At 35.9% G+C, this 12,907-nt stretch overlaps 1 protein-coding gene and 1 long non-coding RNA gene across 4 annotated transcripts in view; one reads left to right on the plus strand and one right to left on the minus strand.

Moving 5' to 3' along the window:
• Nucleotides 1–12,907, plus strand: part of LOC123275720 (uncharacterized) — a 50,788-nt gene that overhangs the window by 13,232 nt on the left and 24,649 nt on the right. The gene's annotated exons all lie outside the window — the stretch shown is intronic.
• Nucleotides 712–12,907, minus strand: part of ATAD2 (ATPase family AAA domain containing 2) — a 66,645-nt gene continuing 54,449 nt past the window's right edge. Inside the window, exons 20-29 of one of the 2 annotated variants that reach the window (XM_044743774.2) lie at nt 12,630–12,765; nt 11,205–11,401; nt 10,481–10,640; nt 7,643–7,765; nt 7,394–7,537; nt 5,481–5,876; nt 3,801–3,934; nt 2,593–2,721; nt 2,012–2,063; nt 712–1,117 (exon numbers count right to left, since the gene is read on the minus strand). In XM_044743774.2, coding sequence (XP_044599709.1) covers nt 2,019–2,063; nt 2,593–2,721; nt 3,801–3,934; nt 5,481–5,876; nt 7,394–7,537; nt 7,643–7,765; nt 10,481–10,640; nt 11,205–11,401; nt 12,630–12,765 — 1,464 coding nt within the window. In that variant the 3' untranslated portion in view covers nt 712–1,117; nt 2,012–2,018. Of the gene's footprint in view, nt 2,064–2,592; nt 2,722–3,800; nt 3,935–5,480; nt 5,877–7,393; nt 7,538–7,642; nt 7,766–10,480; nt 10,641–11,204; nt 11,402–12,629; nt 12,766–12,907 lie in introns of both variants that reach the window. The other variant, XM_044743772.2, reaches the window with a different exon arrangement.

Consider the following 12,907-nt stretch of genomic DNA (forward strand, 5'->3'; position numbering starts at 1 on the left):
AATATTGCCATTTTAACAACATTAAGTCCTCCAACCCATGAAGAGAGGATGTCGTTCTATTTATTTAGGTGTTACTGAATTTCTTTCAGCAACATTTTTGTAGTTATCAGTGTACATATCTTGTGCCTCCTTGGTTAAATTTATTCCTAGGTGTTTTATTGTATTAGATGCTACTGTAAATGGAATTGCTTTCTTAATTTCCTTTTTGGATTGTTCATTCCTAGTGTACAGAAATACTACAGATTTTTACGTGTTGATCTTCTATCCTGAAACTTTGCTGAATTTGTTTATTAGCTCTAACAGATTTTTTGTGGATTCTTTAGGATTTTCTACATGTAAGATCATGTCATCTGTGAATAGCGTTTTACTTCATCCTTTCCAATTTGGATGCCTTTTATTTCTTTTTCTTGCCTACTTACAATAGACTGCACTTTTAAGCAAAAAAATGAGAAAAACATTCTAGGCTTACAATTTTAGCATGGTTTTGAAAGTCTACATAGAAATGTAGACATATTACTTCCTACGTCTGTTGACAGTATGTCATGAAAAGGACAGGAAACACATTAGTCTTTGTAGCTAGAGAACATATACCATACAAACATTCCAGTGTGAACAGCATTTTAAATTATGAATAGTAATGAAACAGATTTTTGCACTTGTTTTGCACTGAATTATCTTTAGGACATTTTAAAATAATGAAGAAACAAATAATTTTGAGACGCAATTTTCACCTTTAAAATTTATTACAGAAGCTATACATACAAAATGAAATCCTAGTTACATAAGATGCATCTGGAATAAGTTATAATAAACTTCAATACACATGAGTATATATGTGTGTGTGTGAATTCAGGAATATACACATAGTACTTAAATGTTTCCAGTGACTGACATTGCTTTATGCGTTACATAAGATAGTATCTACTAATTAAGCTATCTGAATTACTGGGTTTTAGAAGGTTTTAAATACAATATCCACATAAATCAATAACAAAAGGCAGCTCAACTTTGAACCTGTATTAGAATCCGGAATCTCTCATATGAGATCATTATTCCCTATTCCTTTGAAACAAGTTTCCAACAGAAGCTATTTTACAAACTAATATTAGAATGTCTCCTAAAAAAAAAAAAAAAAGAATATGCATGGTGATGAATGGCTTTATTGCTTTAAGAAAGACATATATTTTTGGTATCATTAATACAAAATTTATAATATTTATATTTATATAATTGTATATAGAAGCTATCTATAGAATACAACCTAAGCATAAATTTAGAATGATATAAACATTTTGCAAATATAAAAACTTTAAAAAGCTGTTTAACAAAGTAGTTATTAATACATTTGTTGTGTGTATAATCATAAAAATAACCCAAAAAATATTTAAAACTTCTATTAACCCAAATCAGGATTATAAAAATGTTTATATAAAAAGCATTAATTTTGAACAGTCAAGTACAGAATTGTGGTGCAGCCAGAAGTTGTTCATGTCCTTTTGCAAATCATGACTTGAACATTGGCTTTTAAGTGAATGGGCAGGGGAAGCTAAAGGCAAATCAGAGATGGGCACCAAGGAGGACAAAGACAACAAAAACAATGGCAAAGACACAATGGTTAAGTAAATTTCTAGTCTGGTACAATAAACTATTTTTAGGAAGGATAAAATTAAAGGTGCTTAAAACAGAAAATGTCGATGTCACTAATTACTCGTAAATGCCATAAAACATTAGTTATCAAAATAACTTCATTACGAGTTGGCCACACTTCAACTACTGATATGCCACAGCATTACTCTTACTATGCCTTGTTCAATCCAACTGCCAATATTTATCACTTATCTCTGTAATTTATCTTACATATGTACATAAATACTAGGAAAGTTTAAATATTTTTATTTTTATTTACTATTTTAATCTTTTCCTTAAAGATGCAGGATTTCATCTTGCATCAGTTATGTGGACACGACAAAGGTGGATTAAATAGGAAACGAAGATAAAGAATATTCGATACCATGACATCATGATCTGGAACAACTGAAGTTTTCTACCTCTTGCTCCATTTTCTAGATAAAGGGTAGGAAGGAAAAATAGTAAGTTTCAATATCGAAAAAGCTAAAGAAACATTACTCCATTGCTGTTTTTTTTTTTCCCAGTAAACAACCTTAAGGATATTATTACCCATGTATATATCTGACAGTGAAAATAGAAATTTAGTTCAGTATTTAAGACTATCACATCTATTGATATTGCTGATGGGACTTCATTATTTAAATCCCTCTGAAATGAGTCTGAGATGTGTTCATCTTATGTTAATTTCAAATAGTTATAAGTAAAGACCAATAGGTCTATCTTAAGTCTACCTTAAAAAGGAGCCATATATCTTCATTAATACACACATAAAATAAAGATTTTTCACAGTTTACTGATACTATAGGACCACTTTTTATTAAAGAAACACAAACTAATGAAGTGCTAGATTAAAAAAACTATGGAACTCAGTTATACCTAGAAATAATCCATAATCCACATATGAAAAAATGGTCTCTAAAAATTCTTATAAAATCATTTAATTTATTATATAGATTAGTTTACCTGAATAAGTGTTGTTTTGTCATAGTCCCTGCGATGCTGATAAATACACTGGCTGATTACTGCATACAAATTTTCCAACTGAAAAATATTGTACTCTCGACTTTTTTTAATGACAGTCTTCAAAAGATTCTAAAAGAAAACATGAGTGTTTACATACCTAAGAGATAAATTCCCCAAGACGAGATTATTTTAATTTTGAAGATTCTTGGAATTTCTAGCATATAAGCCAGAGAGAGGGCAGACCAAATCATTTGACAAGACACGGCAGCCTCTAATAGCGCCTCTGACATTTAGCCGTTGTTAGCTATCAGTATTCTATCATCCTGGCCTCAGCCCTGGGTAACTCCCATTCTAAAAACTATAGCTGAGCAGGTTGCCAATTTCAATTTCTAGCCATAAATCTCTACGAACTAAAAAATAGTCTCAAATTAGACTAATAGGAAAAAAAGCAGTTTTTGCAAGGTATTTGATGGTACTACAAGTAGATTAAAACTAATTCATTATGTAAAACAAAAAGAGATGGTACATTGGGGCTGGCCCCGTAGCCGAGTGGTTAAGTTCGCGCGCTCCGCTGCAGGCGGCCCAGTGTTTCGTTAGTTCGAATCCTGGGCGCGGACATGGCACTGCTCATCAGACCACGCTGAGGCAGCGTCCCACATGCCACAACTAGAAGAACCCACAACGAAGAATACACAACTATGTACCGGGGGGCTTTGGGGAGAAAAAGGAAAAAATAAAATCTTTAAAAAAAAAAAAAGAGAGATGGTACATAAATGGTGAACTGCCTCACCAGGTCAGGGTTCTTTCTCTTATAAAAAAGATTTTCCATTGCTCAGTGTTTTTCTCACAACTGAAATGACCACACTGGATTTCCGTGATTCTTCAAGTCTGGCCCTAGCAGGCATCATTACATATCACAGTCAACAAAAATATGCCATTATGGTTAATTAAAAACCAACTGAACTGGTCATTAAAACATTGTATGGGATCAATGATGTAGACAAGTATGTTAAAAACTATAATATAAACACACTAGCCATCTCCAACCAGCGCCTTTACAAAAGTTATTCCATACCAAGTTTATCCTTTCATAAAAGATGATTATTTATTGCATGCCAAATTGACACAATGTACTATCACAGCCTCTCTTTTGGTGGGTTATGCTACTAACCTGCACAATGAAAGCATTACAATTTCACTTTACATACTTTTAATCGCTCGTGGTCCACAACAAGCGAGGGGGTAGGCTGAGAAAGAATTGCCAAAGCCTTCTCAACACTGATGAGCTGCTGCTGTTCGACTTGGGAACGTCTAGCTCGAGTCATTCGCAAAACACACATTTCTAGAGTGAAAAAGTACATGACTATTATTTGGTTCACAGACATTATAGTGCCTAAAATAAATATTAGACAGATTAAATAGCAGGATATATTTACTAAGACACAAACACCAATTCTGGCATATTGACTTCACTGTAAGATTAAGATGCTGCCACTTACTGAAAAATTAAGGACATTGGAGAAAGTATTTCTCAAATTGAGAATTTTAGGGGATCCTTCTACTCAGGCATAAGACTCAGAATTTAAAAGCTGGAAGGGACCTCAGTAACCTAGAATAGGAGCTGCAAACTAATACCCTAGGCCAAATCTGGCCTACTGCTATAAATAAAGTTTTATTAGTATACAACCACACCTATTTTACACACACAAGTCAATGTGGATTTTCTGGCACGGTTGAGTAGTTGTGACAGACATTATGTGGCTAAATATTTACTATCTGGCCCTTTACAGAAAAAGTTTGCCTATCCCTGATCTCTAACAATCTACTCACTGATAGATGAGAAAAATGAGGCCAAGAAGGGGGAAGAGACTTTCCTAAGGCCAACATACCTAGCTGTTGTAAAAACCAGGACAAGAACCCAAATCTCCTGATATGTAAACAACTACCTGTCCCACTAAATAGTGTCCTTTGAAAAAAGAAAAATAAAACAACTCTGAACCCAAACAAAACATACTAAATTATATAGCTGGAGGACTAACATTTAAAATATCCACACTGGAAAGGCTATTATGTCCTAGTCCATTTTGCTATTACTCACACTAGGACTCATTTCAAGGAAGTCCTTGAAAAAGATTTACCTACAGCATATAAGCGACTGGAAAAAACCAGTCTCTAACTTAGTCAATACTTGTTTTTGACCAAAATAAAGTGATTGTTACCCCTCTTTTTGCTTTGTAAGACTAAATAATGTTTGGCTTTTCCAAAAACCAAACAAATCTACTTCCAAAGGTCCAGGAAGATTCAGACAGACAACAATTCCAAATGAATAACTTTGGGAGCAGGATCACTGAAATAAATGTAAATAATCTTGGACTTAACCCACAACAGGGATAGAGGAATGACAGAGGTAAGTAACAGTTCTACATCACTCAGCAAGCATCACAGGAAACTGCTTATCTTGCTTAAAAATAAGACAGTATCCTGCCAGCTTTTAAAAACTGTACAGCCAAGCACTTAGCTGCATGCTTTAGATAGATTATTTATTCAATCCTCAAAATATCTCATTATCCTGCAACTATCTACCCCAATTTTGCAGATGAGAAAACTGAGGCTGATAGGTCAAGAAGCTTGCCCAGGTCCAAAACTACTAAGCTATGGACTAGGGATTAAAATCCACGTCTGTTGATGCTACAGTTTGCTTTTAACAATAGTGATTTACTAGCTCAATAGTCATTAAGTAAAGATAATGGTATTTTTTCCTAATTAATTAACCCCTGCACTATGAAAGACACGTAAAAAGGAAGAAATCGAGAGGGTAATTAGTTGCTTAAGAACTCTGAGTAAACATCTTTTAAAATCAGTAAGTTGTTTACTTGAGAAAGACTTACCTTTTGCTTCATTTTCATCAGGAGTATCTATTATCTGAGCGCTAGAAGCATCTCCATTGCAAACAATCTTATCTTTCCTCAATTCTGTACATGCTGTAATCTTCCCAGATTCTTCAAGTTCATTCTCAATACTACAATTACTCGAAGTATTATTTCCCAATTCCATTTTGCTTTCAGAGGCATTTTGCTGCTTCTCATTTTCTTCCATTGAAGACTCTCCTGTGTTTCCAGTCTCATTGTGGTCTACACTTGTATCTTGATTTTCCTCTGTATCACTCTCAATTTTGTCACTCATGACATTTTGGCTATCATCTTTTGTCTGTGAAATTCTCCTTCGTTTTTTTATGGTGCCTAAGTACCACTTCGACTTTTTGCGAATTTTTCTCTTCAACTGGGCTTCAAAGAATGTAAAGAAAAAGGATAAAAGAATATTGAACAATTTTCTAAAGTCTAAGTAAGTGCGAAAAAAATAGCTCCTGAGATATGAGGATGGAGAGTTTGAGAAATCACTGTAGTTTTTGTATGGTAGAATATGGAAACAAAAGTAGAGAATACGGTGAGAAGCAGGTAGAGAAGTGGGCAATAACCTGTCATTCTAAGGAGTTGGGATTCTATTTTGAATAATTTTTTAAAAATCTTGAATAATTTTAAGGAGGGCAATTATGTTATCCGTTTGATGTCTATATTTACAAAGATCACTTTGGCAGTAGTATGAGGAATAAACTGGAGGAAGGGCAAAATTAGAAATGGCCCATACTTGTTGAGTGCTTGTCATATGAGAGGAACTCTTCTAAGCCCTTTATGTGTACTAACTCATTGAAATTTCATTTTAACCTGATCAAGATTACTACTGATAACATCATTTTAGAGAGGAAGAAACTAAGATATATAGAGATTAAATGTTTTTTCTAGACTAGACACAGTATAACCACACAGCAACATGATGTTTGGGAGATTCATCTATACTATTGCAGTACTTGAAGTTTAATCATCCTCACTGTTGTGTAATAATCCCTATTTTTCCATTCTACTGTTGATGGGCATTTGGGTTGCTCCCAGTGTTGGGCTATTATGAATATTGATTCTACGAACATTCTTATATATGTCTTTTCACGAATACAATGTATGCAGTCCTGCTGGGTATATAGCTAGGAATGGATTGTTTTAAGGGAGTCATTTTTCATGTCCTCAATTTCCATATATATACTTGCTTAAAGTTGATTTGACCGAAAGCATTCTGGCAGTGGAAGTCTCTTGCTGGTTTGCCTTTCTAATCCTCCCTTACCCAGCTTCCTTCTCCCAGTTTTACAAAAGAAGGACTTTATTTCAAATCAATTACCCCTGGATGGATAAACCTGCAATACAATAAGGCAAGGTTCCAACCCCAGTAAAATACATACACATGCAGAATTTTAAAAATTGTTTAAAAGCACTGGAGATCTAACAAGGCATTGAGGAATTATGACACCCAAATATGGGGGGAAAAATGAATAGTTGAGAGGCTAAGAAGCTGAGGAGAGTGTGACATTCATGGGGCTTAAAGAGCAAAAATTGGAATTCAGAGCCTGCCAAGGAAAGAAGTCCTCAGGAAAACCCACAGCGTTTGGGTTGGTACCCTGTGGCGATATACCCTAAGAATAATGAGAAACAGAAAATACACCAGGATTCATAGGAAATGAAAATCAGTTTCAAATCAAGTCATCCACAATTAGATGAAGGTGAACCGGGATTGCAAGTGGTACATCATTAGGAATCTGGATTTATTTCAAGAATGCAAAGTTGTCTTAATATTAACAAAATCAATGTAACTTACTACACCAATATAAACAAAGGAAACTGAGGGAAAAAGTAAACAGCATTAGAAGAGAATAAAGTTACAATCCCCTACATAAAAATTACCCAAGCACACTTACCAGGTGTGCTGCAGGCCACAGGAGTACTGGGTGTCTTCAGTTTTTCATTCTGCTCTGGATCTGACCTTTTATCACCAACGGCAGTGGCATTTTGCTTTGGCATCACATGGTAGTAAGATGGGGCATATCTGGAGGAGCTACAACCTTATAAACAGACATGAGATATCAAATCAAATTTCCTGATTTCACAATTACATGACTGATTAAAAGGCAGAAGCATCTTTTTCTCAGGAAAAATCATCTTCCTACCTCTCTTCTTTCTAGATTCCTGAATTTCTTCACACAGCTGCTCAAAGTCTTCATCAAGCTCTTCTTTAATTATTGCATAGGCGGTATCTCTTAAAGCACAGGCTCTATGCCTGATAAGACGATCTGAGAAATGATTAAAGAATACAATTTAAAGTTTCTCCTTTTAATAATTTACCAAAAATACACTCAGCATATTGGGCTAAGAGTGCAGTCATTACAATTCTTTTTTACTTTTACCACGAATAGTAAGTTACTGGAACTGTGTTATTCTGTTTTTGGTGGTATTTAATCTGACGTCTGGACATCTGACTGAATACAGCAGAGTAAACTCAAACAGTTTGATTGCTCTGTCCTATCTAGATCACTTTGAAATACCAAAAAAATATAAGAATCAAACAACAGCAAGACCAGACAACAACACAACAATATAATAACAACAAAAACAGTAAGGAAGGCTATCAGTTCACTAATGTGAACAAGGGATGTGAAAAAAATTTTGGAAGAGATACTGAGGACGGTACAACATTGACAGAAAAACTGAACGACAATGAAAGAGCAACCCTACACAGGAAACACTGGAAAAAATACTAAACTCAGAATACAAGTACTGTAAACTGGGATATGCAGAGGCAGAAAGCAGGTAATAAGCGAATGCAGAATAGCTTGAATGCCTGGATCAGCCCCCTTCACAGGGCAGTAGGTTGCAATATTCACACCCAGGTTATAGCTGACAGCAATAGCTACCATATCAGATGGGATGTTGCAGGGGGCTTCTAACATGGCATCTGGGACTGAAGAAAGGCAGGGCAAATCCAAGCATTGATTTCCGAAGTGTGGCAGCACTGGCATTACCTAAGAACTTCTCAGAAATGCAAACTCTCAGGCCCTACATTTACAGAATCACAAACTGTGGAGACGGGGCCCAGCAATCTGTATTTTAACAAGTCCTTTAGGAGATTCTGATGCCTGCTAAAGTTTGAACACCACTGGTCTAAAGTAATTTTATTTTATTTTATTTTGAGGAAGATTAGCTCTGAGCTAACTACTGCCGGTCCTCCTCTTTTTTGCTGAGGAAGCCTGGCCCTGAGCTAACATCATGCCCATCTTCCTCTACTTTATACGTGGGATGCCTACCACAGCATGGCGTGCCAAGCGGTGCCATGTCCGCACCCAGAATCCAAACCAGCGAACCCCTGGCCGCCGAGAAGTGGAATGTGCGAACTTAACCGCTGCGCCACCGGGCCGGCCCTAAATTAATTTTAGATTGTCACAACGAACAGAAAGAGAAGCAGCAGCAGCATGATTGCAATGAAACAGAAAAAGCCCTCTGCCTCCAGGGTAAATGCTTCCTTCTTTCTACAATTAAGAGGTGTTCCCAGCTTGGTGGCCTGTTTTCCATCGTTTAACTCCAGAACTCTAAATTATCCAGAAAAGCCAGGGAAGGAGGGACAGAGGACTGGGAAGGGAAGAATAGTGGATTTCTCAACTGTTGAAGAAACTCTCAGTAGGTTCCTATGCTAATCAATCTAATTGATAAGTACTACCAATTTACATTCATGCACCACATAACATTTCAGTCAATGACAGATCACACATACAACAGTGGTCCCATAAGATTAGTACCATATAGCCTAGGTGTGTAGTAGGCTATACCAACTGGGTTTGTGTAAGTGCACTCTATGATGTTCACACAACAACGAAATTGCCTCACAATCCATTTCTTAGAATGTATCTTCATCGTTAAGCGACACATGACTATAAAAACGGAAAGCCAATGTACTGGAGGAGAGAGTTAATGCAGGACACACAACTATTAAAAAACACATTATCCACTGAAAGAGTTAAGGACACTGCCTCCATAAAACAATAGAAAGCTAGGGAAAAGAAGCACTTGAGAAAGAATGTTTTTTGGAAATGGACAAGTTTATATCAAATATGTAGATATCTGAATATATCATATCATTTAAAAAATCTCTTACTTTATAAATTTTATTAATAGACTGAGTAGGTAAGGGTGGAATGAGTATGTGCATAGAAAAGGTCTGGAAAAATAGCCCCAAACTTAACAGTGTTCATCTTTGGAGAAAGTAAATGGGGGACTTAGTTTTTAAAATATTATTATTACCAAGTATTACACTGCATTACTTTTTTAATAAAAATTATAATGGTCTTAACCAAGAAAATCCTTTCAAACCTATTTTATTACAGAGAAGTGTTTATTTTTCCACTTTTTGAGAAAGAGCACTGATAACAAAGAAAACAAGCTAAGTTGTTATGCAATTTTTGTGTCCCATTAGAGGATATATCATGTAATTGTTGATAAACACAGAGGTTTTGGAATGAAAAAAACCTGTATTCAAATTCTGCCTCTACCACTTCCTGGGAATGTGACTCTGAATAAGTTTTTTTTTTTTTTTTTGAGGAAGATGAGCTCTGAGCTAACTGCTGCGAATCCTCCTTTTTGCTGAGGAAGACTGGCCCTGAGCTAACATCCGTGCCCATCTTCCTCTACTTTATATGTGGGACACCTACCACAGCGTGGCGTGTCAAGTGGTGCCATGTCTGCACCTGGGATCCCAACCAGGGAACCCTGGGCTGCTGAAGCAGAACGTGCGCACTTAACCGCTGCGCCACCGGACCGGCCCTTGAATAACTTTTTAAACTTCTCTAAACTTAATTTTCCTCAACTATAAAATGAGGGGTAAGGTTGTTGTGAGAATTAAATGGCACTGTGAATATAAAATGTTTATAATATAGCACCTGACATAAAATTAACCCTCAATAAGGGGGTTAGCAGCCCCCATTCCAGCCCCTGAAAAAAAATCCACTAATGCTCACCTCCAGGATCTCGATCTGGATTGTATTCTAAAGCATTACTACAGATTAGATCAATATCACTCAAATAGTCTTTCACAGTCAGATACTTGTGGAGATCAATTTTACTGATTACAGACGAAAGGTCCATTGGTTGCTTTATTACAGTGACATAATCAGGAACCTAAAATTCAAGCAAATGACCAAATCATTAAATTAACTCTGAACATAAAAAACATTTGACTTAAGTTTCTCTTTCAGGGAATATAGGGGAGAGAGAATAAATACGTAAGAGATAATGACAATATATTAATATGAAATCTTTGACTCTATTTAAGGCTGGTTTTGTTTTGCATTTACTGCTACTCTTGGGCACCTATATCTCCAGTAACATCCTATACCACTTTCTTCATCTAAATGCCACCCATCCTTCAGTGTCAACTTAAGACCTCACTCTCCAGCTCACTCTAACCATGTAGGTCAGAATAATGTTATGTAGCATTAAGACATTCTCAAATTGCTTCTAGAACGTCTGGGTTGGGCCAAAGTTCGTTGCCTAGTCTCTGTAGGAAAGGAAAATGTGTTACATAGCTCTTGAAGTCTCCATTTGTCTAGGACACTACTTAACATGTTTCTGTACAGAAAAAACAAGTTAATAAAATAGAGAAGAAATCACAAACAATTCAAATATTCTGATTTTGAAGCATTATAGTTTAGAACACATTTGATACAAAGACTAAATTAATACCTCATCAGGGTCAACAGGCTTAGTAAATACTCTGAATCGCTTATCAATAGCAAGCCTATGTGTAACATTTCTTAAGAAAATCCTCAGTTCTCTAAATGTATCTTCTTCTTGTTCTTCTAGTCGTTTCACTTCTTCTGCAGTCAATGGTCTTGGCTCAGGTGGTGGTGCTACTGGAAGTACCTCCAAGGCCTGCAAAACTTCACATAATAGAAGATTTTAGTTACTACTCTCCCATCATATTAAATGATTCAGTGCACATAGCAACCAGGCTTTCAGGAGTTATCCTCCTTGCATCTGCCAGAACTCAGAAGATTTGGAATACTAAATGCTACCATAATCTCTACCCCTACATCTCCCCCAGCAATCATTGATAACTTGCCATTTGGAATACTAATTCCTAAATCATCCTCTGTTCCATTTTAGGATCATTTAAGAGACTATTAAAACTTTGAAAATGCATTATTTCCAAGAATATTCTAACAGTGAAAAAGACTTTGAACTAATAAAGAATTGTGATATGTTTTCAAATATAACAAAAGTTTAATTTTGATTAAACAGATATGCACCGACTACTCAGGATTAAAAAGGGGCTATGACAGTGCTGCCCCAATAAGATTACAATCTATTGAGTAAGAGATATAATCATAACATCACCGCAATGTCATGTAGTATGAAAAAAGTACAGTGGGTCATAAAGGTAGAAAATTAATTTTGCCTCGCTATACTAGGGAACAAAAAATGAGTTATAAAGGATGAGTAGTTCCTTAGGCAGACATGGGCGATGGGTATAGAAACAATACTGAGAGAAAGTAAGTATTAACGAAATTATGAAAGGGCAGGAATATATTGTGTATGGTTTAAAGATAAGAGTGCTTTGTAAGGAAAGAGGTGGGGGAAAGGAGGGAGAACAGAAGTGCCAAAAATGGTTTGGAAAGACAGATGGGGGCTATACTATGAATTCTGGCTCAAATTCCACATGCATTGGGGCCATACTATGAAAGGCTGTGTGTGCTTTAAGAACTTTAGTCTATTTAATGGGCAGCATAGAGATTTTTAAGGAGAGGATCAACCTCATGACCAAGGTTTTTCTGTTTTTTTTTTAAAGATTTTATTTTTCCTTTTTCTCCCTAAAGCCCCCCAGTACATAGTTGTATATTTTTAGTTGTACGTCCTTCTCGTTGTGGCATATGGGATGCTGCCTCACCATGGCTCGATGAACGGTGCCATGTCTGTGCCCAGGATCTAAATGGGCAAAACCCTGGGCTGCCGAAGTGGAGTGTGTGAACTTAACCACTCGGCCATGGGGCTGGCCCCCATGACCAAGGTTTTGAGCTTACGTTCTTAGAAGATGGCAGTGCCATTAACTGATATTTTATTCCCACTTCCTTGAAATTATTAGATATTAACTTTGATAGAAGAACTAACCTGCTTTCTTTTTTGATATAGGAGGCTTAGCAGCTTGCTTTAGAATTAAATCTTCAAAAAATTTTGTCCGTTCTTCTTTACCAGGTAACTGGACGTTAAAAATTTCTCCATAATCACGAATAAATAATTCTTGCACCTTAAAAAAGAAAGTAAATGCATTATGTATGTATACACACACATGCTATGTATGTGTCAATTATTCAACACAACCGTAGATTATACACATTTTTAATGACAATCTAAATTGTGTATTAAAGAAATTATGTTTTAAAAAATCT

The sequence above is a fragment of the Equus asinus genome, chromosome 12 (assembly GCF_041296235.1).
Source record: "Equus asinus isolate D_3611 breed Donkey chromosome 12, EquAss-T2T_v2, whole genome shotgun sequence".
In the NCBI taxonomy this organism is placed as follows: Eukaryota; Metazoa; Chordata; class Mammalia; order Perissodactyla; family Equidae; genus Equus; species Equus asinus.